At 33.2% G+C, this 26901-nt stretch overlaps 3 protein-coding genes across 27 annotated transcripts; all 3 read left to right on the top strand.

Moving 5' to 3' along the window:
* ppan (Brix domain-containing protein peter pan) lies at nucleotides 1-13840 on the top strand. Of its 14 annotated transcripts, none has more exons than XR_013883084.1 (16): nucleotides 1-147; nucleotides 898-1008; nucleotides 1211-1294; nucleotides 1617-1732; nucleotides 2674-2741; nucleotides 2939-3024; nucleotides 3168-3254; nucleotides 7816-7900; nucleotides 8254-8328; nucleotides 9116-9191; nucleotides 9339-9649; nucleotides 10703-10763; nucleotides 11166-11224; nucleotides 11545-12120; nucleotides 13196-13312; nucleotides 13628-13840. XR_013883084.1 is itself a non-coding variant. In XM_080174120.1 (14 exons), exons 1-14 carry the CDS (start codon nucleotides 1-3, stop codon nucleotides 11991-11993), a joined length of 1815 nt encoding a protein of 604 aa, XP_080030246.1. In that variant the 3' UTR covers nucleotides 11994-12652. The 14 variants fall into 14 exon arrangements, 1 of the variants encoding a protein (XP_080030246.1); XR_013883085.1 differs by having other exon boundaries at nucleotides 13246-13312; XR_013883091.1 differs by having other exon boundaries at nucleotides 11545-12101; nucleotides 13246-13312.
* LOC145329792 (dimethyladenosine transferase) lies at nucleotides 13778-19437 on the top strand. The gene is made up of 7 exons (XM_080174191.1): nucleotides 13778-13993; nucleotides 14567-14679; nucleotides 15053-15232; nucleotides 15549-15623; nucleotides 16326-16374; nucleotides 18625-18717; nucleotides 19125-19437. Exons 1-7 carry the CDS (start codon nucleotides 13778-13780, stop codon nucleotides 19401-19403), a joined length of 1005 nt encoding a protein of 334 aa, XP_080030317.1. The 3' UTR covers nucleotides 19404-19437.
* Nucleotides 19400-26901, top strand: Rab7 (RAS oncogene family member Rab7). Of its 12 annotated transcripts, none has more exons than XR_013883126.1 (9): nucleotides 19400-19531; nucleotides 21483-21599; nucleotides 23207-23295; nucleotides 23702-23792; nucleotides 24053-24124; nucleotides 25097-25198; nucleotides 25586-26195; nucleotides 26435-26570; nucleotides 26720-26901. XR_013883126.1 is itself a non-coding variant. In XM_080174199.1 (7 exons), exons 1-7 carry the CDS (start codon nucleotides 19502-19504, stop codon nucleotides 25700-25702), a joined length of 618 nt encoding a protein of 205 aa, XP_080030325.1. In that variant the 5' UTR covers nucleotides 19400-19501; the 3' UTR covers nucleotides 25703-26901. The 12 variants fall into 12 exon arrangements, 1 of the variants encoding a protein (XP_080030325.1); XR_013883130.1 differs by having other exon boundaries at nucleotides 26737-26901; XR_013883131.1 differs by having other exon boundaries at nucleotides 26535-26570.

The raw sequence follows: 26901 nt of genomic DNA on the forward strand, positions 1-26901 counted from the left end.
ATGGCGAAAAAGGTAGTGCGGAATGAGAGCCACCGACGGAAAGTGCAACGTAAAAACGAGAGGCGACAGTTCAGTGAGGAATTGAAAAGTGGCAAGATTGACACGTTAGTCGGCAGTACCACTGGCAAGAAGAAAAAGAATAAACTAGTAAGTCGTTAAAAACTTAACCAACGCTTGTATTTATTAGTGATGGGAATCCGGATCCGGAATCCGAATCCGGAATCCGCCCAATTTTCGGCCAATTTTGGAATCCGAATCCGGATCCGGAATCCGTTTTTTATAACGGATTCCGGATTCTAAATTGGTAGGCTAAATTTAATTTAAATAGGTTAGAAAATACCAAGCACATTTTTAGAACATACGTAGCACTTAAATTTTTAAATTTACTAATGTAATGTAAATGTTTTAGTTATGCTGGAAGTCAACACTTTAAACAAATCAAGGCTTCAACCAAGTAACATAGTGATAAATTAACGAAAAAAGCTATCCCTCTGTGACGGACGGCCTTTTAAAATACTGCTAGAATCCGGAATCCGAATCCGGAATCCGCCAAAAATAAGAATCCGGAATCCGCAAGAATCCGTCACTTTTTTTGACGGATTCTTTCAGAATCCGGAATCCGAATCCGGCCCAAAAATTCGACGGATTCCCATCCCTAGTATTTATGCTACTAAAGGGTATAGAATTATAACCTTACGTGGGCTGTTGAACACTTTAATTCAATTTAAGAAGAAAATTTTCAGCTAATTACTTTACCCCATTTCCTACCCTGGCCTTACCCTGGAGGAACGTATTGTCCAATATCTGAGGACTAAATTAGCAATCTATATTGACAACAACAATTACCCAGTAACAATGTCTACATATTTATACTTTATCCATTTTTGTACTCTGCAGGATTACCACGCCATCAACGAGTCTGAACAGTCCAAAGCGCCTCATTCGTTTGTCATCACCAGAGGCGATGTTGGAAAATATGTCAAAAAACTTGAAAAAGATATTAGAAAGGTATCCAATTTTTCTTTCCAAGTGCCTATCGAGCTTTGACCCCCTCCCCTAATCTTTTTATTAAAAAATTAAAAACGTGGGGGGGGGGGGGCTGTAGGAATTTTTTGAATTGTGGTTTTATTTACTGTTGTTAATTATGGGAGCTAGCTTTTTTTTCTTCAAAGGTTAAATGGTTTGATTAAAACTTATTTTCTTTATTCAGGTTATGGAGCCATATACAGCTTCTGTTCTGCAAATGAAAAAGAGCAATAGTATCAAAGATTTGGTTGCCATCCACGGATACTTCAGGAATAATCAGATTATTTATTATGTTGAACATATTCATTTATCACGTTGTAAGTCGACCCTCTCCCCTTTTATTTTAGTTTTAATAAGTAATTACCTACTTAAACATTTTTTGGGGTGGGTAATTTATTTATAGGGGCTATTTCTCTTGGGAGGTTGGTGGTATCCACACCCAAAAGAGTTAAAACCTTTCCAGGACCTATGAGAACTTAAGAAGCTGCACTGAAAAGAAGAGTTGTAACTGTTACGTAGTTAGCGAGATCCTTGGGTACAAACAGACAGACATACTGTTTCTTTTCTAATCGAATAATCTTGAAATTGTTAGGGTGTCTCACTTGGTGACCTTAACTAAGCCAGATAAAGGACCCAACATGAGTATTGGTCGTCTTCCAAGGGGGCCCACAGTCTACTTCAACATCAATGAATATACACTCACAAAGTAAGTTAACCTTATATTTATTGTCTAAACATATTACCTAAATATTTCGATAATTTTGTATTGGAAATGAAAAGATCAATTTAATGGGAAATATGTATGAAGTAGGGTAGGTGATTTTAAGCACTCTCCAGCACTGATATTATGCTCTTTATTATTGTTAATGAAAATGCTAGGTTTCTATTACGTATATTAAATCGAACATTACCACGTTTTTGGGATTTTTTTAATGTTAAAAAAGTTGGCGCTTTAGAACATCAAATGCAAAAACATAAAAGCAAACTTTTTGATATATAATCATATATTTAATATTTATCAAAAGGGATGGTAACTTGTAATCCTAAAACGAGTAAATAATAGGTTTAGTATCTGCCATTTTCAGCGACACAATCTATAATACAAAGTAGAACGATGTCTGTCTGTTTGTAACGAAGGGTCTTGCTAACCGCTCAACCGATCGTGTTCTCATTAACAGGGTAGCTTCTCATAGGTCCCGTGAAGGATTATAACTATTCAGGGGTAGGATACAACTACCTGGCCCTCCCAAGAGTAATCGCCCCTAGAAGAAAATTACCCCCCAAAATTTTTTTTTTCAATTTAATTAAGAAATTGGGTTTTCCAATTCCCCCCTCCTCATGTGCCCTTAGAGGCCTCTAGGATTGTAGCCGCTAGTAGATAATATAAAGAATACATGGATATTGTGAGATAGGGAAATTTTTATCATCAATTTAGGTTGCTAATATAGTCTTCAGATATTGGTTAACACGTTCCGTTATGGTAAGGGTAGCAGATGGTGTAGTCATAAGGGGTGAGGGGAAGATTGGGCAATGGGGATATCGTTATATTAGCAAGCTGGGAGAAACATTTACCAGGTGTTCCGAGAAACTCTCACAATATCCTCGTATTCTATATCCATTCTAATGTCAAAAAATTTTTTTTTTTAGAGATATCCGATCCTCACTGAGGAAACAAGTGGATTATCTAAGAATTCAAGCATTTTCTCCTTTAATAGGTAATAAGTTTTGGTGGTTTCCCTCAATGTGCTTGTTGAACTGTAACCTCCAATTGTTTTTATTTTTTAAAAAGGAGAGGGCATTTTTCTAAGTTGAGGGAGGGGACTAACAATGCTATATAGATTAAACAGTATATATTTATTAGCTACTAATGAAAAGTATAAACTGTTTTGTTTAAAATAATTCTTAATTTTAGTGCTGAACAATTTTCCTAGTGGTAAAGAGTGGGATTTGACTACAACCATGCTTCAGAATATGTTTCCACCAATTAACATTCACAAGGTAATTAGACTATTTCATTTATTTTTAAATAGAAAGTTCATTAACATTGAACGAGAGTAAGAGATTTTAAGCTCCTTCAAGTTGTGATAGACATACTTCTATTATATAAGGATTAACGTCGAACTAGAAATATTTATGTTTAGGTCAAACTGAACGAGTTGAAGAGATGTGTTCTGTTCAACTATGACAGCGAGACAGATCAAATTGAATTTAGACATTACTGCATCAAGGTAAGTTGGTACTTTTAGTCAGTGCTTTAACTGTTTAAAGGGGGGAGGTGGATGTGCCACTTGTTGAAACCAAAGGTAAAACACGCATGATCTCAGCTGATAAAAGCAGTGTTGCGGATCCGGATCCGCAAGGATCCGCTTTTTTTTGAGTCCAAGGTTCCGGATCCGGATCCTGGGGTATAAATTTATGGAAAAATCTACCTAAATTTATATAAAATAGTCATTTACAAATTTTACAAAGGAGGACATCATCTCGAGACATTCTTGTGATGAGAGCCAATCTTTAAGGTTTAGGTTCAGACTTGAAATTAAAAGTATTTTTGACTTCGAGATTAAAGAATAAATATTTTATACCGCATACAATCAATGCGGATCCGCAACACTGAATAAAAGAGTTACAGCTATATAAGATTCGACACAGCATTTGTTTTTTTCGGAGAAAAATATGGAACTGTGGTGAAGAAACGGCGGCGAAACCGCCGTTTCTCGCCGATTTTTTTTTCCTTTTCTCGCCATAATAGACAATTTTCAATCATCTGAGAAAAACTTTTTTTTATAAAAATTTCCCTTATATTTTCACCTGACACTCGTAAGATTTTAAACTTTTTTTAATATTGACATGTTTGAAATATTAAGTGCCACGTGAAAATATTAGGGAAAAGGGGGGGGGGGATTTGGTGACTCGTCACACGACATACTAGCAATTTTATTTTGGGTGCTACTCCCTTAGTTTTAGAGATAATTGGGTGAAATCTTTTTGGTTGTGTCACTAAGGGGGGGGGGAAGTTCTGACACTTTTGCGTAAACAGTGATTATAGGCTTTGTCTTTGGAGATAATGGATAGGTTATTTGGCAAAAAAGTTTCCTTTTGGGATGTAGTTTTCCTATTTTTAAAAAAAATTTGGATTCGGCCTCCAGGTTCCGGTACTCCAGGCCTCCAGGTGGATTCTGGACAGGTAAAAAAAAAAATTCAAGATAGAACAAAACTTATTTAACAAAAGTTGGTACTTTATGGATGGTATGAACTAATTTGAAGAAATTTTTGAAATCGGGCTCCAGGTTCTGGTACTGCAGGCCTCCAGGTGGATCCTGGACAGGTAAAAATTGAAAATTTTTAATTTTAAAGTTAGAACAAAACTTATTTAACAAAAGTTAGTATTTTATGGATGGTATGAACTAATTTGAAGAAATTTTTGGATTCAGCCTCCAGGTTCCGGTACTCCAGGCCTCCAGGTGGATTCTGGACAGGTAAAAATTGAAAATTCAAGATAGAACAAAACTTATTTAACAAAAGTTTGTACTTTATGGATGGTATGAACTAATTTGAAGAAATTTTTGAAATCGGGCTCCAGGTTCAGGTGCTGCAGGCCTCCAGGTGGATCCTGGACAAGTAAAAATTGAAAATTTTTACTTTAAAAGTTAGCACAAAACTTATTTAACAAAAGTTGCTACTTTATGGATGGTATGATCTAATTTGAAGAAAATTTTGAAATCGGGCTCCAGGTTCTGGTACTGCAGGCCTCCAGGTGGATCCTGGACAGGTAAAAATTGAAAATTTTTAATTTAAAAGTTAGAACAAAACTTATTTAACAAAAGTGGCTTCTTTATAGATGGTTTGAACTAATTTGAAGAAAATTTTGAAATCGGGCTCCAGGTTCAGGTACTGCAGGCCTCCAGGTGGATCCTGGACAGGTAAAAACTGAATTTTTTTACTTTAAAAGTTAGAACAAAACTTATTTGACAAAAGTGGCTTCTTTATATATAGTATTAACTAATTTGAAGAAAAATTTTGAAATCGGGCTCCAGGTTTAGGTACTGCAGGCCTTCAGGTGGATCCTGGACAGGTAAAAACTGAAATTTTTACTTAAAAAGTTAGAACAAAACTTATTTAACTAAAGTGGCTTCTTTATAGATGGCATTAACTAATCTGAAAAAAATTTTGAAATCGGGCTCCAGGTTCAGGTAAAAATTTCAATTTTTACTTTAAAAGTTAGAACAAAACTTATTTAACAAAAGTGGCTTCTTTATAGATGGTAGGAAGTAATTTGGAGAAAATTTTGAAATCGGGCACCAGGTTCAGGTACTGGTTTTGATCTAACTTTTAAAGTGAAAAAATTCAATTTTACATGTCCAGGATCTACCTGGAGGCCTGCAGTACCTGAACCTGGAGCCCAATTTCAAATTTTTCTTTAAAGTATTCAATACCATCCATAAAGTATCAACTTTTGTTCAATAAGTTTTGTTCTAACTTTAATAGAAAAAAAATTTAGTTTCTACATGTCCAGGATCCACCTGGAGGCCTGCAGTACCTGAACCTGGAGCCCGATTTCAAAATTTTCTTCAAATTACTTCCTACCATCCATAAAGAAGCCAATGTTGTTAAATAAGTTTAGATCTAACTTTTAAAGTAAAGAATTTCAATTTTTACCTGTCCAGGATCTACCTGGAGGCCTGCAGTACCTGAACCTGATTTTAAAATTTTCTTCAATATAGTTCATACCATCTATAAAGAAGCCACTTTTTTTAAATAAGTTTTTTTCTAACTTTTAAAGTAAAAAATTACTGTTTATCTTTCCAGGATCCACCTGGAGGCCTGCAGTACCTGAACCTGGAGCTCGATTTCAAAATTTTCTTCAGATTAGTTAAAACCATCTATAAAGAAGCCACTTTTGTAAAAATAAGTTTAACTTTAACTTTTAAAGTAAAAATTTTTAACTTTTACCTGTCCAGGATCCACCTGGAGGCCTGCAGTACCTGAACCTGGAGCCCAATTTCAAAATTTTCTTCAAATTAGTTCATACCATCCATAAAGAAGCCACTTTTGTTAAATAACTTTTGTTCTAACTTTAAAATTAAAAATTTTCAATTTTTACCTGTCCAGGATCCACTTGGAGGCCTGCAGCACCTGAACCTGGAGCCCGATTTCAAAATTTTCTTCAAATTAGTTCATACCATCCATAAAGTACAAACTTTTGTTAAATAAGTTTTGTTCTAACTTTTAAAGTAAAAATTTTCAATTTTTACATGTCCAGGATCCACCTGGAGGCCTGCAGCACCTGAACCTGGAGCCCGATTTCAAAATTTTCTTCAGATTAGTTAATACCATCTATAAAGAAGCCACTTTTGTCAAATAAGTTTTGTTCTAACTTTAAAATTAAAAATTTTCAATTTTTACCTGTCCAGGATCCACCTGGAGGCCTGCAGTATCAGAACCTGGAGCCCGATTTCAAAAATTTCTTCAAATTAGTTCATACCATCCATAAAGTACAAACTTTTGTTAAATAAGTTTTGTTCTATCTTGAATTTTCAATTTTTACCTGTCCAGAATCCACCTGGAGGCCTGGAGTACCGGAACCTGGAGGCCGAATCCAAAATTTTTTTTAAAATAGGAAAACTACATCCCAAAAGGAAACTTTTTTGCCAAATAACCTATCCATTATCTCCAAAGACAAAGCCTATAATCACTGTTTACGCAAAAGTGTCAGAACTTCCCCCCCCCCCTTGCCTCAAGTTTTGGTATCTTTCAAAAAAAACGGCGGCGGGACCGCCGTTTTCCGCCTCCACTAAAAAATTTTATTGCATTTCTTGAAAAAAATTATATAGTCTCAAATAATTCCAAATTGCAATTCCGTTTTCCGCCTTCACTTAAAAAAATTTTATTGCATTTCTTGAAAAAAATTATATAGTCTCAAATAATTCCAAATTGCAAAGAGAAATGCAAAAAAAAAATTTTTGGTGGAGGCGGAAAACGGCGGGTAGCAACGGTCCCGCCGCCGTTTTTTTGAAAGATACCAAATCTTGGGGTAATTAGTGACACAACCTGAAAGATTTCACCCAATTATCTCTAAAACTAAGGGAGTAGCACCCAAAATAAAATTGCTGGTATGTCGTGTGGTGAGTCACCACTGCACATCCCCCCCCCCCTCCCTTTTATGAGAGAAAAAAAAGTTTTTTTTTCAGATAATTGAGAACTGTCTAATTTGGCGAAAAAAAACATAAAAAATTTCAGCGGGTTACGACGGTTTTCGTCGGGAGCGGCGGTTCCACCGCCGTTTCTTCACAGTTCCATATTTTTCTTCACAAAAGCAACTGCTGTGCCCAATTTTAAAGCTGTAACTCTTTTATGGGCTGAGATCATGCACGTTTTACTTTTGGTTTCAAAAAGTGGCACATCCGCCTCCCCCCTTTTCAATTTATCACCTGAACATGTATTAATTTTCACTTAAATAAATTACATAGTTTAAATACATATATTGAAGGTATATTTATTAAGTATTTTACTGTAAGAATAAATAGATAGCTTTGAAACAAGGTTGACAAAATCATAAAAGCTTTGCATATTACATGGTTTCTAATAACAAAAATTATGGTAATAGGACAATATGAATTGTATAACGTAAAAGGTGTATTTCAAATATCAACGAAATAGACGTCACATACCGCCTGTTTGGTAATAATTATAGAATTGTTAAGCTTTCTTTATTGTAACTAACTGTTTTAGGAATCATCATACAAGTTTTACAATGCTAGGACAATTCTAACACGTCTAAATTATTTTCAGGTTGTAGCATCAGGAGTGAACAGAGTTATCAAAAAGATTGTCAACTCTAAAATTCCGAATCTAGGCAAACTTGAGGATGTTGCAGGTTAGTGTCATTTCTATGTATACAGGGGTGGGTCAATTTAGGTCAAATAATACTCTTGACCGGAAACATTAAAGTCCTTAGTTATGTAAATCATAATTTTGTTTATTTTTTAGGAGTGGGGGTAATTTGTATTAAAAAAGTTCTTCTTACTTTCTGAGAAAACTGATTTTCTTATGATATTTCTATCAGTGCACCTAATTTAGACCAATGCAATACTTTCCAAAAAAATTGGACCAGATGGAAAATTCGTTTTCAGGCCTTAATGTACGGGATGACTTCCTTTCAATTTATTATTAGGAAAACCAATTTAGTAATTATATAGTCCCTGATATATACAAATCTTTTGTGTTTAGATATTGTTAACGGGGCTGGTATTGTCTCTGAGTCTGAATTTTCAGAGGATGAAAACAGCAAAGTTATTTTGCCACAGGAAAATATATCAAAATATTATTCGCTCAGATTTGAGTTTAAGTAAATGAGATTTCTGTAGGCCTCAGAGTGGTTTAATTAAGCTTAAATCTAAATTTTTGGTAGGGGTCTAATGGGATAACACAAAAACGATAAATTGACCAAAATTATCCCTTCTGTAGATAGAAATTATTGAATACAAAGTTTAGACACTTGTTTGTAGCCATGATTCTCTGAAGTTAGGACTCAGATGCACACGGAGATTTGTTGTGAGAATCCTTTGGCCAATCTTAGATTGGTAAGCTTTGAGCACAGGTGAATGTATCTTATGTTACATTACATACTGACCCGCAATTCTTGTGTAACCTTCTCAATTATTACATCACCCTGGCCTAGAGTTTTGGCAGGTTTTCAATATTAAGCAGCCCTAATTAATGGCACTCTCGCATAAATGAGAAGCATGGACGAAGCAAAGCTGGGTATAAGTTGCTTGATAAGTAGAATCCGAACTTTCTACAAATCTTCTTTCTATCTACTTACAACCTAGCGGCATCTTAGTGAAGGTAGCGTGAATATATTTTAACAAATTGCGACTGCATTTGATTTGTCAACCAAGTGCTAAGTATATGAGGGGACTTAAAATTATATTTTCCCAACCATAACGTGGTGCGCTAACCACTATGCTGTGGACACCCTTTAGACACTGATAGATTGGATCAACGCTAAATTGTGTAGATATGCATAATTACTCGATGATGAAGTATAATAGTTTTAAGAATTCATGAAATTATGATAATATTTGTGATTAGCAAGCGTCCCTGCGTGGTGTCATGCCCTCCAGCCAAAGCAGCGTTAGGCTGCTGGAAATTGGACCCAGAATGAGGTAATATTTATTTACACTGTAATATGTTGACTTTACACTAGGATTTTAATAAGTTCAAATACAGATATAATCACGATTTATATCGGTGAGTGGCTATGTGAGAGGTCAAAATATAAATGCATTACATTAATAATTGTCACATTTTAGTTTGACGCTTTACAAGATAGAAGACAATCTGAACAGTGGCTCCACTATCTACAACAAGTATGTACACAAGACTAGAGAAGAAATTGAAGCAATTAAAAGACAACGCAAGAAGGCCGAAAGAGAAAAGATGCTTAGAAAGAAAGAACAGGCGGCCAACGTCAAGCGGAAAGAACAAGAAAGGCATCTCCAAAAAGAGCGTAGCTTAAAGGGTATAGAGGCCAAAAAGAAAGATATTGAAGCGAAGGAAGGTCCTCAGTACACTGGAAGGCTCAAGAAGGCAGTTGAAGACTTCCACGACGCTACAGGAGCAGGTATTGTCATTACAGGCTAGGCTTGACATGTGCATATTGTGGACCAATCTTTACTTATAAAGGGAGAGGTCATTTTCTAGTAAATCCCGTAAAGGTGTGTGTTATAAGGCCTAAAAATAGTAGTAGAACGATAAGGTGCTCTAGATATATGTATTCCCTATTGAATAGAACAATAGGGAAATTTTTTTTTTTTTTTTGATAACCGTACCTGGATTATCTAAAAAAAATACGAAATTTCTATCAAACGCTTTGTTTGGCTCAAACTGACAAAAATTAAAAAAAAATATAATTATAATAATAATGTTTTCTATAGGTACAAGGTAAAGGTTAAGAACAATCTATACCATTAAACAAAGGAAGAAGTCATTCTTTACAGGTTGATTTATTATAATTATATTTTTTTTTATTTGTGTCAGTTTGAGCCAAACAAAGCGTTTGATAGAAATTTAAGATATTCCAGGTACGGTTATCAAAAAAAAAAAAAAAAAATTTCTTCCCTATTGTTCTATTCAATAGGAAATACAAATATATAGAGCACCTTATCGTTCTACTACTATTTTTAGGCCTTATAACACACACCTTTACGGGATTTACTAGAAAATGACCTCTCCCTTTATACATACTAATTTCTACTTATTAAATACATTATTAGGTTAAATATGTATACCCAAACTATCAGAAAAGGATGATTGTTCTTTTAAGTTTAAAAGGGTGTCTATCTTGCCCTTGAGGGATCATGCAGTACGCCTCTAATTTGGTATGAGCTCCAAGTGTTCTGAGATCAGATATTTGATTTAACTTCAGCTGTTAGAAGTGCATTAACCATAGATTACCCAGTATTAATAACCAAGAGAGTCCGGCATGTGATAAAATTCATTCACAATTCACCATTAAATTGTAAGCTTTCTACATTTAGGGTAGGGTCGTTCGTTACGGAGTAATCTGTCGTAAATGTAGGCATGTTAGAACTATCCTATTGACTAAAAACTTTGCCCAGAGATTCCATTAGACGTTTTACTATGAAGAGATGTCAAAGCTATGCATCTGCTTAAGGTGACAGAGATGTTGACAAGGCAAATGAACCAGACAGTGAAGACGATGCTGATTACTACAGGTTTTCTTTTATTATTTCTCATGATATTTGTCGAGTTCGTTTAATAACAACTTAAGGCAAGACCTTTGTCTGGAAGTCTCAATAATCCATTGTATTGAGTTACACCTGTTTGAGGCTAAGGCATTTCACCTTACTAGTAATGACATAGCAGGCAGTTACTAGAACTTCCTAACGAAGGGCTATCTATAATACAAAGTAGAACGATGTCTGTCTGTCCGTCCGTTCGTCCCTTAAGATCTCGATAACCTTATGAACCGATCGGATTCTACTCTTCAGGGAATATACCTACTGGTCCTGTGGTGGTTTTAGGCTATTTTCTTGGGGGGTGGGACACCCATAACCCCCTTGAAGGAAATGTCATTGGAAGTTATCATTGTGTTAATCTTGACGTTTAAAATTCAGGAAAGAAGTTGGTCAGGAACCTGATGAAGAAATGTTTTCCAGGGGCTATTCTGGCTCAAGTGAGTAGTTCAGCTTTTACTATTGGCCAGCGGGAGGTTCTTCTTTTAAGGTGTTAACACTCCCCATTAGATTGACATCGGGCTTCCCTTCCCATTTTTATCTTTCCCTCTAGGTTCATAACCCCCTAGAATAAAAACCTGTGTACGTAATTGGATTTTGCATATTCTTTACCTCTCATTCTTTTAAAGATTTAAAGTTGGTAATATGAAAATGTTTCACCTGGCAAGATAAAAATCGAATTCCATTATTAGAATTATTTTAGAAAGTCCTTGTTAGCTGGATGTAATTTTTGTATATATTTTATTTGTTTAATTTTCAGAGGGTGGTAGCAGACAATCGGATAACAAATTGCTTAAGCGATTTAGCAAGGGCAAAGTGGAAAAGAGAGGCGGAAAGGGAGGTAGAGACGGCGGGAAAGAGGGAAGAGGCGGCTATGCTGGCAGGGGCAGGGGAGGCGGTAGTGATAGGGGAAGAGGCGGTGAAAGAGGAAGAGGCGGTGATAGAGGAAGAGGCGCTGGAAGAAGGGGAGGTCCAGGATCAAGCAGAGGAGGTCCCGGTTCAAGTAGGGGCAACAGAGGCGGATTCGGCGGCGGACGGGGTGGCGGTAATGACCGGGGCCGCGACCGCAAGGATAAGAAGAAAAAGAGGCCCACTCAAGTTTTCAATTCACAGGGCATGGGACCTGATTACAAGAAGGGAAGCGGCGGCGCCGGCTCCAGCGAGTTTAGAGGTGTGAAAGGCGGTAAAATCAAGAAGAAAGGGCGTTAAGGGGTTGTTTCTTCATTCATTCTAGTTTCTTGACGGTTGGCTGTGATGTAGTTGGTTCGTGTTGTACTTTGCCTATTTTTTCTGAGTTTGTTAGCTAATGAGAATATAGTTGTTTTCTATATATGAAGTAAATTATTTACACCACACACATACAAACACTCTCATAATTCTTTAATAGAAAAAATTATGTGCAATACTTATGCTTTGTTATCCTATTTCCTTTGATTGTTTCAAAGAGTACGTTATATACAAAAAGAATGTCCTTATGTTTTATGTCTTCCTACTAATTGAAAGGTGTGCGTCTCTTTCATCAATAATTCCCTTTAATCATACCTTTTCAATATAAAAGATATTTTTGTTTTCTTATCTACAGGCAATGAATAACAAAAACAAAATTACAGATAATATTATGTATGCTATTTCTATTTAGTTTACATATCTCCACTCCAAACCAGTTAATTCATAAGTTTTTACCTGGTAAAATTAGAATATAAAACTTTTTGTTCCCAAGTAGGTAATAGTTTTTATTAAACTATTTTCTTTCAGATTAAAAGAGCTTCTAATAAAATTAGTAATACATCATATATTAAAACTAAGATTATGTAAGGTGACCTTAGCCTTATTGCAGCCATAACTGTTTTAAAAGTACGACGTAAAAATTTTTAAAAAACGACAGTTTTTTGCGATTAAAACTGGCGCTTCTCGCCAAATATAAGTCAAAAATGTCCAAGTTACATAATTGTGTTTTTATCTTTTTTAAAGTAAATTTTTAAGGTTAACAATAACTTAACAGATTTTAAGTTTTTTTGTTATTTTGGTGTATTTAATAAGGAAAAAAATATTTAATATATGATTAATACGATTTCTTTTTGTAATAAGTATTTCCCCCCCTCCCAAATCCTTACCCCTTTTTTTGTTCAAATTTGCCGGGTTTTGATTGGTTGAAAGTGTCGTATTTACTATCGTGACGTCACAGAGTATAGTCCCACTCCCCCATCACCCTTCCCCCACTCTTCGTTCTCTTTCAAAATCAGCTGTTTTTACATTCTAAAACGCCATTTATTTATTTACCTTTGTTTTGCTGTTTTGATATTTAACTAAGAGAGAAGCTGTATGTTTGTGTTAATTTAAATTTATTAGAAACTCCCTATATACATAAAAAGCAGCGTATGTGAGTGTGTGTGTGTGTGTGTGTGTATCAGTAAAAATTTTAACAAAAAAGATAAATAAAAAGTCTTATGACTTTTATTAGAATAGCTATGTTGCCCTCTGTCGCGCTCGCTTTCAAACTGTACTCTTATTAGCTAATTTATATACTAGTACAGTGTTTATTTTTACATGTTATAAACTTGTGATAATGTTATAGTTATAAAATCAGCTGATAAATGAAATAATAACACCTACTATATAGTATAAAGACTTAAAAAAAAACTAGTTTAAAATAATTCTCTGATTGCGTAATAAACAAAAGTGATATATTTTACGGAAATATTGAAAATTTTGGATAAAATTATTTTTTGAAATTTTAAAGTAGGTAATCTTTTAAAGGATAAATCCTACTTTTTTAACTAACAAAAAAATATGACAAAAAACGTTTCACGAAGTTTTTAAATATGTAAAAATGAAAACGTAAGAAATGTTGAGGAAAACGGCGTGAAGTTAATCTACAACCCTTTTCTTACGTCTACTTTTGTGATTTTTATATTTTCTAAAAAAAATACATTCATAGAATTTTGGTTAATATTGATATATCGCCTATTATCCTTCCAATGTAGTATGTATATATGTGCTCTAAATTAAGGTCAAGTAAAACATGGACAATTTGTTATATTCTCTTTTTTTTCAGAGTCACCACCACCAGCACTATGGTTAAGGTGGGTAAGATGAAGGGTAAAAAGGACGCCAGCGGGGCTAAAACGGGTCAGGCGATGCAGTTTAATCATGCACTTGGTCAACATATCCTAAAGAATCCCCTCATTGTACAGGCTCTTGTAGATAAGGTGAGATTTTCACTAATTTCTTATTCTATTTCCAAGATTATTAACCTGTAAATTATTAGGGATAAAAAGCAAATGTATATATCTTGTAAAACCAGGTGTTTAACACATCCTAAAAAGCTTAAAATTCATACATAGCTTCCTTAAACATAAGTACTAAGATTAAAAGCGTTTGATGTTAATTAACGGGGAAAAATGTTAATAAATAGCGAAAACTTGCGGCCTATTTTAACGTGCAAAATTAATTTTTAACAACTATCCCTATTTAGATTTCTTAATAATTCATAGTAAGCTATGTATAAATTGGTAACTTTAACGATGTTATGGTTTTGTGAGATATAAATATTATTAGTTTTGTCCTTAATTTTGAATCCCAAAGTACTTGGGTAATCGGTACTTATATTATATAAATGTTATTTTTTATCGAAATCATGAATTTGTTTCCTATATTTTCTCTGATTTTTTTGGGACTAAAAACATTGACGAGGTCTCTACAATAATCAGAAAACACCCTTAACTTAATTACCTATTGACTTAAAATTTTGTAATTTTTATTTTTATTTATTTATTGTTAAGTCAGCCCTGCGCAACACAGACACAGTTCTTGAGATTGGTCCTGGTACTGGTAACATGACTGTCAAAATGTTGGAGAAGGTTAAGCGGGTCATTGCTTGCGAGTTAGATCCAAGGTAACCATAGTGTCTATAATATATCAATGCTCTATTATATCTTTTATTAAAGTTGTAACCCAACAACTGTATTAATTCGAGAGAAAAAAAATATTTATATTTCAGCTGATTTTGGGTGGCTTTCTTAGTAAATACTAAGATAGCCGCCTAAAACTAGCTGATATCGCGAAATATTTTATTTGAATGAATTTAGACGTTGCAGTTATACCTAAATACCAGTGTACGTCTGTCTAAATAACAACTTAACTGAAAGATGTTGCTTAGCGACGTACCGAATAAGATTATGATGTTTCTAAATGTACTAAAACACTGTTATACGAAATTTCTAAATAGTTCCCATTAAAATTTTAATAATATCGAACAAACCTCTTAGAATGGTGGCCGAGTTGCAGAAGCGTGTGCAGGGCACCCACTTCCAGACAAAGTTGCAGATTGTTGTTGGTGACGTCATCAAGACAGAGCTGCCTTTCTTTGACGTGTGTGTCGCTAATGTACCTTATCAAATCTCATCACCACTTGTATTTAAACTCCTACTTCACAGACCTTTCTTCAGGTGGGTTAATAGATATTTATCGCATTCTTTTACCAACAGTTTTCGCGGATTGTAAAATAAAAAAATTAGATTTAGTTCTAGTATGGTTGGGTCTAGAAGAATTTATCTCACTTTTTAATTATGAGATTTTGTAATCTGAACTTAATATGAAATTAGCTTCCCAACTAGAATCAGCAATATCGAAAACAAAGATACATAAAAAAAAACATATTATTTCTGTAAGTTATCTAACTTATTTTTTCTTGGTTGTAAGCGTCTTAAGTTTCTTTAAAGATACCTAGTATTTTTTATATTTAAAAAAAAATATATTTTTTAGATGTGCCGTTCTTATGTTTCAGCGAGAATTTGCACAAAGATTAGTTGCTAAACCGGGTGATAAACTTTATTGCAGGTAAATATAAATAACGTAGATATTTGCTTTCAACTAGGCTGTCTGTCCATAATTTGCAAACAAGAGGTAACTGAACCCGGTGATAAACTTAATTTTGGGTACCTATAGGCAAATATTTAAAGAATTTAGTTACTTTATGTTTAATGATTTTGAAGATAAAAATCTAAAAACATTTGATTTGAAATGAATATACACTTAATCAAAGTTTTACACCAAATATGGTTTCTCATTTGTTAGGTAAAAATCATGGATAATTTTATCAAAAATTTTCAACTAAAAATTTGAATGTACAAAATGTTTAGGTAATATTTTTATTATTTGAAAGGTAAGCTTAATTTGAGTCTTGTATTTTTGAAATAAAGTGTAATCTGGAGAATCTATAGGTTCAGTAATACTTAATGGCTTAGCTTGGGTCGTCCATAAAGATTTATAAAGCTTTATTTTAAAAAGGGAGGAGTAGGTTGTGCTGAAAATCCGTAAAGATGTGAGTTTTAAGGCTTAAAAATAGTAGTAGAACGATAATATTCACTAAATATGTGTATTCCTTATTGAAAAGAACTATAGACAAAAAAAAAATTTAAAAGTTACCATAAATTTCTACTAGGTACTGCTTTTAACCTAAAACTCACAACCTTAACGGATTTTTAGCGCAACCTACTCCTCCCATTTATCGTCCTTGTTTTATTAATATATATTTTTCAGACTTTCCATAAATACACAATTATTAGCACGAGTAGATCACCTTATGAAGGTAAGTTTTTATTTTAGTCTAGGTATATTTTTCACGTCTTAAACTGGAATTGGAGATTTATATGTAAGTTTTACAAAAATGATTTTTTGTCATTTAGACTGAAGGGTGCTTTTTTTACCGAAATATATTTCAAAATAAATGCTTTGAAGAAAAGTCCTTTTTTTCTCTCTAGTTTAAAATATCGTAGTCTTTTTGATATTCGAATTTAAGCCTCAGTTCTAAAGTAGTTAGATGTTTTGTCTGTCCTGGCTGTTAAAGGATCCATTTGAGTTACATATTTTATGAAGGCTTCATTTAGATCCAAGGAAGGTATTGAGCTATTATTCCTACAGGATGGTTTAAGTTTTTTTGTGCTCCTAAAGTATACAAGAATCGCACTTTTTATCCTCTTTATTTAACCTTTGCTTAAGCTTGGTATGCAGATTATTTTAGTTGTTACAATTGCGTGAGGATATTAATTAATACTGTTACAAACTTGCACCATTTTTTTTACACTTGTTTAGAGTGGATAAATATATTATTGACGCGCTGTGTATGTTTTTGCGCTTTGTTCGTTTGTGTACATGCAATTTACAAACGAGAAAAAAACAAAGATGACTAGCGAAGCACAAAAAAATCTTGTTACACGGAATCTTCTAAACAAATCTGACGTCTATCCTAAAAAGGATCCGAGATAATCACCCGCAAAAAGTTTCTTACACACGTAAATATAAAATGACTGACATTCTTAAAAATAGAGAAGCTTCGCTACTAAAAAACAAAGATGATCATGTTGAAAGGAGGATGCAGTTTTTTTTTAATTTTGAGTACTTAAACTAGCCATTGGGGTGTATATTTTTCACAAGATTCTTTTTTTCTCGGCTGCGAAAAATATTTCATTTTCCCTAAGGTGTACGTGTTTGTATGTTTTAAGGATTAGCCTGTTAACATAAAAAAGTTCAAAGTCATTGTGGTGAATTGAATTTGGCAATTAATATGCAAGATATTTGCTTTGGGTTTTAATGCAATCAATTGCAAAAATAAAGTATATTTACATTTCACAAGTGTTATATAGACAAACAAATTTAAAAGCGTTTTGACTTGAATTATGATTTTATGTGTTTTTAGTAGCGAAGTTTCTCTATAATTTAAAATGTCCGTCTGAAACGTTTGGGGGAAACGTGATTTATGTCAAGAGGGGGGGGGAAGTTTTGACACATTTGCGTAAACAGTGAGTATAGGTTTTATCTTTGGACTGAGAGGATAGGTTATTAGAGATAAAATCATTTTTATTTGATAAATTTTCCCAGGTTTTAAGATTTTTTGGATAGGCCAGTTGGTCTCTGGCAGTGGACAGGCAAAAATTTAAAAAAAAAAATTGTAGAGGTCGAGGTCATTTTATATCTTAACAAAATATGCATATTTTTAAATGTTATTTACACATTTGAAGAAAAAAGATGCATATTTTGTTATAAAGTTGACCTCTATCTCTTCAAAAAAAATTTACTTTTACCTGTCGAGGGACCAACTGGAGGACTGTGGCTCCTAAACCTGGAAACCTGCAGCTCCTGAACCAGGAGGCCTATTCAAAAAATCTTAAAACTTGGGAAAATTTATTTATAAAGATTTTTTCTTTTATAACTTATCCTTTCAGTCCAAAGATAAAGCCTATACTCACTGTTTACGCAAATGTGTCAAAACTTCCCCCTTCTTAATTGGGGTGCTAGATCGATTCCTAGATTTTTAAGTTTTCATGATTTTCTCGTCTCCTATTCAAGAGAGACGGCTAAAATTTTCAGGGATTAAATAAGTAAAAATTCTGAATAATTCTAATAAGTTTCATTGAGATTTGCCAATGATTGGGGTGTTAGATCGATTCCTAGTTTTTAAAGTGGTTTTATTCAACTCGTTAGTCCAGATAGTTGGCTGAAATTTTCAGGGATTAGATGATTTCTCATTTTACATATTTTTACAAAGTTCTATTAAGATCAATTTATTTGTTGTTGTGCTAGATTGATTCCTTGTTTTTCACATTATAAATCATAAAAGGTTTTGTGATTTATTTTATTTTAATGTTTAATTTGTATTACACTGCTCTCTAGTACATTTTTCCTGTATGTCCATCCATAATTTTTAAGCTTCTCTACTTATGGATGTTGTCATTCTTGTTTTACCTAGTCGAGTTTTAATTTTAATAAAAAAGACCACAAAACATCACCTGGAACTAAAAAAAGAGTCGATTTTGATTACCTAATTTCAAAATATATTTAGGTTGGCAAGAATAATTTCCGGCCTCCACCCAAAGTTGAATCTTCAGTTGTTAGAATAGAACCAAGAAATCCACCTCCACCTATTAATTTTAAGGTAAACTAAACAAGGGCAACTGTGTCCATATTTAATGCATCGAAATATTTTTTATGAAGGTAGAATACTTTAGTATAGAGTACAATGATCACGACAAATTGACAGGGGCGATTACTCAAAGCTCCTATCGACCACTAGCCCCCTTTTATTTTGATAATAATAAAAATAATGAGGCTCTACCTATACAAACCTTCAGGACACCAGTACCCAATAATACATAACCTAACCTACATTGACCTGTAATAAACGAAAAACTACATCCATCCCCCTTTATCTCAATTTATTTTAAAAATAGTGGCTGGGGGGTTGACTGCTTAACTTGACATTTTGAGGGAATTCGCCGATTTGCACGATGATTTTCAATATTATCAAAGTATTTGATCAAAATAATCTATTCTTTTATTCAGGAATGGGACGGTTTGACGCGAATATGCTTCGTGCGGAAGAACAAGACTTTAGGCGCAGCTTTCGGCCAAAACGGCGTTCTCCTGGTCATGGAGAAGAACTACAAGGTGCACAAGGCCGTGTTGAACGAGGCGGTGCCCGCTGACTTCAAGATTAAAGATCTCATCGACACAGTTCTCAATGATTCTGGTTTTCGGGAGAAAAGAGCCAGAACCATGGACATTGATGATTTTATGAAATTGCTGCAAGTTTTTAACGCGGCAGGGCTTCATTTTGCATAAAAACAAAATATTTTTTTTATTTTCAGATAATAAATGCATGAGAGATATTTAGCATAGTCAATTTTATACAGTGCAAATATAAATAAACATAAATAAATATGGCGAGTAGAAAGAAGGTTCTCCTTAAGGTATGTTCTAATTTTTTGGTATTGCTTTGTCCGTCGCGTCGCATACTTGCTAAATTGTTTTTGGAAGAATGTAGTTTCGTTATCATGAATTCAAAGGTAAACACAAACAAAATATTATTTGTTATCATCTTTTATAGATACAACGTAGAAACAATCCAACCATATTATTGGTTAGAAAGTCACTGAGAGCTCACATTTTAGTACGAAAGAATAGTTTTGATCTTCAGTTGTCTAAAGTTGTCTAAAATTTTTTAGCATTAAGCTTTGCTTGGGAAAATTATTTTGTCTGAAAATTACACCAGAATCCGCGGAAAATCCGCAATTTATTTGGACGGATTCTTGTAAGAATCTGAATCCGGTCCAAAAATTTGACGGATTGCCATCCTTAATCCAAATAGTTCGGATAACTTGGTTTATCATGTCTCTAATATTCATACATGCATGTTTTTGCAACCCAAGTGAAACCCAACTTTTGTCCTCGTTATGAAGGGCAACCCAATTGAAACTTAACTTTTGTCCTCCTTATGAAATGCAACCCTTTAAAAAGGAAGGTCCACCCTCTAAAAAAGGAGGAGAGGGGCCACCTATCGCAACTGAGAAGCTAAAAAAGTATGCTCATATTTTAGTTACCTTAATATAAATAAACTTTGTTTACCGCAAGATCAGTAAAGGTGTTAAAAGCTTAGCCTCGCATTTATGACATGTAAGGGCACTTAAACACAAAAAGGTGGGTCACTTTTTACCCATAAACATATTTTGGGTGTAATTTCCTTTGGAAGCTTCACGAAAAAGAAATCCATCGGTTCGCGAGATCTTTCGCTACAGATAGATATACAAACTTCTTGTTACTTCTATACACAGACAATTTTACATTTTTATGATACTTCTTAAGTGACTCATTTCTTTGTTAGAATTCATAGTACATACATTAATGTGTTGTTTATTTTCAAATTACGATTCATTTAGAATTGTGCTTGTTCGACATGTTTTATGACATATTACAAATGAGATAAAATCTCATCTGCGTATCTCATCTACTTTAATTGAGGGAAACACACTGTATAGAATTTTCGTAGAACAAATCATTTAGTTTTTTTTTTGGAACTTTATAGAAAATTAAATTATAACTTGTAGGTATAGGCTTGGTTTTATTAAGATCATGTTAAATTTTAACGAAATTTTACAATTTGTTTGTTTTGAAGTACTGAAAGATTAAAAACAATGGCAACTGATTTTTCCTTATTTTAAACTTCATTTTAGGTTTTTGTCATTTTTTTTCTTTTTTTTCGCTTTTGAAATCTTTGAGGTACATTTTGTACATAGTACACACGAATATTTTCTTGACGCAAGCATTTTTTTTTGCCTATAACAACTTTTTGCGTATAGACGCACTATCTTTTCTGAAATAACTTGATTACTGTAAAAAGATGAAATCTAGATCTTCCACGCAAGTTAAGCAGTGCTTTTTACACAACATTTCCTCGACTTTATAACATTCCTCTAAAAGAAATTAAAAAAGAACTTTAATTTTATTAACCATTAGATTTAAGAAAGTAGGATATGAATAAGAATGTTCTGGGTAGGGGGAGAACTACTCGGGAACCCTTTGACCAAAATTGAGCAAACTTCGGATTTAAGCTTCTATAGGGTCAAAATTATTTTAAGATTATCGGTGACTGCCGTTTTCCGCCGCCGCCAAATTATTTTGTTTTTATATTTCTCGCCGAATTAGGCGATTTGGAATCATTTGAGACCATTTTATCTAAGATTGCTGGTTAAATCAATCAATATAACTATTTTAACCAGTATTTTTATATTCAATGAGTCATCCTTGGATACAATTTGTTGGTAAAACTTATGCAGTCTAATCAATCAGTATTTGCATATTTAGGTTATCAAACCAGTATTATTAACAATAATATAATATTATAACCAGTATTTTTATATTTAGGTTATCATCCTTGGAGACAGTGCTGTTGGTAAGACCAGTTTAATGAACCAGTATGTGAACAAGAAATTCTCAAACCAGTACAAAGCCACCATCGGAGCAGACTTTCTCACCAAAGAGGTAGGAGTTTACTTGTAATGGGAGGAAATAAGAGCAAGTAAAAAGGATTTATTTAGAAGTCAAGCTACTCAAAAATGTGTTCTTTACAGCCCGCAATAAATTCCAATAAACTTGTCTCTCTGAATTTAATTCTATTTATTAAACTCTGTAGGGTAAAGCGGGGCGATCTCGGTTTTGAGGTGAAGTCGGTATTTTTTTGACCACCTTCATTAAATGACATTTTTCTCCATGTTCTAATCGACTGACAGAAAAAAACATAAAATCAAATTTGTTCCTTATTAAATTGCCTACAAAAAAGTAAAAAATGAAATTTTTGTGAGATGAATTTTTAGGGTACTTATTGGGTCTTAAAGTCGGACGACAAAAAATTTTTTTTTCGATTTTTTTGCTTCGGTCGGAAAAACGGTAAGTTGGACAAAAACTGGTAAGAGCTAGAGCTTAGACGTCTTCAGGGGACTTATTAAGAATCTAATAGGCTATCCATTTCCGTTTAAAACTTTAAAAAAGCTTGTATAGTTTTTTCTTAAATCGACTAAAAGTGAAGCGGGGCGAATTCGGTTTTTTCACTTTTTATGCTAACTTTTTCAATTTTATATAAAAAAGTGAAATTTTCGAGAAAAAAAGTCAAATTTCTCGTACTTAGAAAAAATTAATTTTTTTTTTGTAGAAAAAATTGTCCGATCTTCATAATTTTTTTTGTGAATGCTCTTTATTACATTTAGCAACTTTAACCTTTAGGGCATGCTGTAATTAAATCACTATGTCATAGGTTTTTTGAAGCTGGAAAATCGACCACAGATTTTGCCAAACTTTTCTCTTTTTTTTCAACTTGATTTTTTTTAGGAAATTTTGCTAATAGAACTATTTTTTTTTGTCTAAATCTATTCAAAATTGCCTGAATTTTAAGGATCAGGCCTTTAAAGTCATAAAAAGTTATTTTTTTTCTAGTAGTATTTTTATGTTTTTTATCAAAAAAATTTTCGAAAAAAAAAGTCAAATTTCGCGTACTTCGGAAAAATTATTTTTTTTGGTAGAAAAAGTTGACCTATCTTAATAAAATTTTTTGTGCATACTCTTTATTACATTTAGCAACTTTTACCTTTTGGGCATGCTGTAATAAAATCAATACGTCATCGATTTTTTGAAGCTTGAAAATGCCCTACCGACTTCGCCTCAAGGCGGGGCGAAGTCGGTGCCGTTTTAGAGATCAATTTTGACAAACTTCCCAATGTCCTAGGTTTACGTCCCTTTAGGACCTGATCGACTTTTCCGAGATCTTTCTACTGGTCTTGGTCCCATTTAAAAAAAATAATTTTTACGATTTGCAGGTTCAAAAAACCGAAAAAAAGACCGAGTTCGCCCCGCTTTACCCTACCTCCCTTCTCTCTTTTTTTTTCTTTGTCTATATTTCTCAAAATATGACATTATTGTTGCTGGGATATATATTCTGCACAAGATTAATTTTTTTCCCCTGCTGTTCAGCTTCATTTTAAACATATCCGTAACTATTGAACATTTGTAATGTGTTATAATTTTCTTGTATGCTAGTGTAGAATATATATTAACTATATTAAGAGCACCAGTTGGTAATATTCATTGTTTGACAGGTTATGGTAGATGACAGACTGGTAACTATGCAGATTTGGGACACAGCTGGACAGGAAAGATTTCAGTCTCTAGGCGTTGCTTTTTACAGGTATAATAAACGTTCATGACATCAAAAATTGTAATTGTTGGGGGGGGGGGGGGGGGGGGGTGGATTACCCTTAGCATTATTTAAAACTTCCCTGGACCAAGGTAAAATATCCATGAAAATTTGGTCTAACAGTTTTTAAGATATCAAGGGATATAAACGAATACAGACATCCTCATACATGCATTAGTTAGGTTTTCGCAACCCAACTTTTGTCCTCCTTACGAAGGCCAACCCAAGTTAAACCCAACTGTTGTCCTCCTTATGAAAGGCAACCTTTTTACTCAAGTACATATATTCGATTAGTTTTATTTTTTTAGTGATATTTCTATTTCTCTTTATTGTTGTCATACTATACTTGTTATTAATGATAAGATTGAAGGATTTATTAATTGTTTTTGTGTTACAGAGGTGCAGATTGTTGTGTGCTAGTATATGATGTTACAGCCCCTAACACATTCAAATCTTTGGACAGTTGGAGAGACGAATTTCTTATCCAGGTAAATTTTTAAATACTAGCAGCTGGGTCCCTGGCATTTAGTGAATTTTGGGCAGTAAATTGTCACTAGACTTAAATTTATAAGGAAAATAACTCAAAATAAACGTATTAGATAATCATAAGTGTAATTAATACAAAAATAAAGTACTTAATAGTTTTCATTTGATACAAAATCCTTTGTTAAAAAAGGCAAAATTGTATTTTTTACAATATAATCTAAATTAATCAAATTAATTAGATGTAATATTGTATTGTTTTCAGGCCTCCCCCAGAGACTCGGAGAATTTCCCCTTCGTTGTTCTTGGCAACAAAGTAGATCTGGACAATAGAGCGGTAAGCAGATTTAAATTATTATTGTAAAGGACTAACAGGTAATATCATTCAAACTTTTTCTTGAGCAAAGAAATTTTGAAGAAAATAACATAGTATTTCTTGTCCCTGCGTGCGGAGGGCTCTAACACTGTGGGGTCTATCCCTACTGGCCCTTCTAACCTAACCTACTATATAAGCAAAAGAAATTTTTTTTTAACGCCTTGAGTTACGGTGATTAAAGTTCGAGTTCTAGTCCCCATGTGGCAACTCGAATTTCTCAGTTGAATACATTCACGCAACTTCCCCTGGTTGTGTTTATAGGGGATTATTGAGTAAGTTTGGATACTTAATAGTCAAGTACATAATATCAGTACAATCCTTATCCCAAGCTCCTCTGCGGAGAGCGTCATTCATTACGGTGACTTAATTTGGGACACCTGCCATACTCGGCGAGGGTGAGGTAATAATGAGTAGCTCTCATGAGATAGCGGGTCAAGTCATAATGTGCTTGAATGTGGAGCTTGATGATAGCCCTAGTGGCTATACAAAAGTGTCTCAGCCTACTCCATGACTATACTACTTAGGTCCAAACCCTAAGAGACTATGGCTAATCAATCAATCATTTTTTTTAAAGTTTAGCTGCCAATGTGATATTAGGAAGCAACCGCAGAACAAAGAAGCTAGTTATTTCTTTATCTTTTTCTGTTTTTATGTGTTAGTATCACTTATACCGCTAATTTGACCACCGAACTATTCCTCCTCTTTCATAGTTTGAAAATTAACGTTTACATCCACTACCTTGGGATCTAACCTTGCGGGCTTTTTCATGTCTTAGTCAAAAATATTCTTTTCTTCAATTAATAAGCTTGTGTTTAATTTTCGGTTTATTTGTAATTGTTGTCTAGCTCTCAAATTGAAATTGTCTTTCTTAAGCGAGTATTTAGAGTAAAAATAACCATTAAAGTATTTTAATTTTAATTGTTTGTTATTTAGGTTAGCACTAAGAGAGCCCAACAGTGGTGTCACTCCAAGAATGATATTCCTTACTTCGAGACTTCAGCCAAGGAAGCTATCAATGTTGAACAAGCTTTCCAGGTCACACAATTTCCATATCCAATGTTATTAAAGATAAATCATATATCTGTGTTCTGTTTGCTGTATTTAGCTTAATTTCATTATTTACCAACATATATAAGCAAGAGAAAAGCCTTACTATAACATGTTGTAAAGTATAACTCTAGGAAACCTTAGCTTTGCTTATTTGGTATTAGCTTCAATTCTTCACCAAATTCTGTAAACTGGTTGGCCATTCCTGATAGAATCTAACTTATTAATATATTATCTTGATCTTAGTATGATAAGTGCATTACTTTAGTTTAAATTAACTTTTAGTAAGCTTTTCCATTAATTAGCTGACATAAAAGTCTTTTTTTCTTGCCTGATCAGAGCAGTGATCAAAAATTTAAATATACAAATTTTCAGACAATAGCCCGCAACGCCCTGGCCCAGGAAACAGAGGACAGCTTCCCAGAAATGCCAGACATTGTAAGGCCCAGCCAAGCAGATTCAAACAGAAACAAAGACAACTGCGCATGTTAACCACATGTGGCTACTACTAAATGTTAACAAATTAACGCGGCATCTACACGCGTGTTAACTATATCAATGCGGCATCTGCTCGTGTTGATCAGCGATTTTACCCTAAAATTACACAGACTATCGGTGGTTCTTGTTTGTTAACAACTTGGGGTTTAAATAGCCTTAGATGGGGTTAAAATATTGGGATTACCATCTACCACATATAAAAGACTGTTAATTAATTTACATCTTTATTTTTATTTGGTGGTGAATCCTTAAATATTTATATTTGTTAACCCTATTATGACTTTTCACTTCAATAAACTAATTAAGATCAATAATTAACAACCAAGATCATTTTACCTTCACTTTACAAGCCAACCTTATTTTCCGGTGAAGCAAACTAAATGCCTTAATATTCAAATCAAATAAATTTTCAAAAAATATAACAGCACATAAAAAAATATTTATATTTTATGTAGAAATATTTCTCTTGTTTTAGCTCATTTTTAAAGTAAATTTATTTTTTATTATATTCCTCTTTCTTCCTTACTATGTCTCAAACTTTATTTGTTTTCTGAAATGTAAAAATTTTCTTTATTTTTATTTTGGGTAAAATTTAATTATGAAAATATCCTTTCTTTGATATATATTAAGTATATAATATTTGTATTTGTAGAGCAAATTATAAAATTTGTAATTGCTTTTTAAAATCTGTTTGCTATTTTGTAAAATGAAATCCTCCCATTTTAGACACAGATAAGTGCAGAAAATTTAAAGTAAAATAACGAAAAGATTTAATAAGCTCACAAATTAAAAAAAATATTTCGAAAAATGATTTTATGTGTATAAGGAATTTTACTTTTTTACATTATTTCGTGATATATATGTATGTAAACAAGATATTTTTATTCAAAATATTCAACTATTTTATTTTCTAGCTTTTTCACATTGAACAAAATTTGTTAGTGCATTTATTATGTACATAACTACCTATTCATTTTAGTAGTAGCTTACCTCTTAAATTATCAGAAATAGTTGAATATTTTGGAAAGTATGGATAAAAATTTGTATGAATGGGATATGTATAACTCTTATGGTGTCAAGTATATAAACAAATAAAAAAAAATTATTCTATGTATAATTCTCATTGTGATGGTATAAAAAAACTATAGAAAATGTAATCATTGCATTCAATACAATTATGGACTTTTTATCAA

This window comes from Acartia tonsa, chromosome 1 (assembly GCF_053477335.1).
Source record: "Acartia tonsa isolate MP-2025a chromosome 1, ASM5347733v1, whole genome shotgun sequence".
Taxonomy (NCBI): domain Eukaryota; kingdom Metazoa; phylum Arthropoda; class Copepoda; order Calanoida; family Acartiidae; genus Acartia; species Acartia tonsa.

Coding starts and splice junctions, on each gene's coding strand:
- ppan (XM_080174120.1), top strand. CDS start 1: ATGGCGAAAAAGGTAGTGCGGAATGAGAGCCACCGACGGAAAGTGCAA. Junction 1,733..2,673: donor AATGAATATACACTCACAAA/GTAAGTTAACCT, acceptor TTTTTTTTTTAG/AGATATCCGATCCTCACTGA. Junction 11,225..11,544: donor CAGGGGCTATTCTGGCTCAA/GTGAGTAGTTCA, acceptor TTTAATTTTCAG/AGGGTGGTAGCAGACAATCG.
- LOC145329792 (XM_080174191.1), top strand. CDS start 13,778: ATGTGCTCTAAATTAAGGTCAAGTAAAACATGGACAATTTGTTATATT. Junction 16,375..18,624: donor GAGTAGATCACCTTATGAAG/GTAAGTTTTTAT, acceptor AAATATATTTAG/GTTGGCAAGAATAATTTCCG. Junction 18,718..19,124: donor CTCCACCTATTAATTTTAAG/GTAAACTAAACA, acceptor TCTTTTATTCAG/GAATGGGACGGTTTGACGCG.
- Rab7 (XM_080174199.1), top strand. CDS start 19,502: ATGGCGAGTAGAAAGAAGGTTCTCCTTAAG. Junction 24,125..25,096: donor TAGATCTGGACAATAGAGCG/GTAAGCAGATTT, acceptor TTTGTTATTTAG/GTTAGCACTAAGAGAGCCCA. Junction 25,199..25,585: donor ATGTTGAACAAGCTTTCCAG/GTCACACAATTT, acceptor ACAAATTTTCAG/ACAATAGCCCGCAACGCCCT.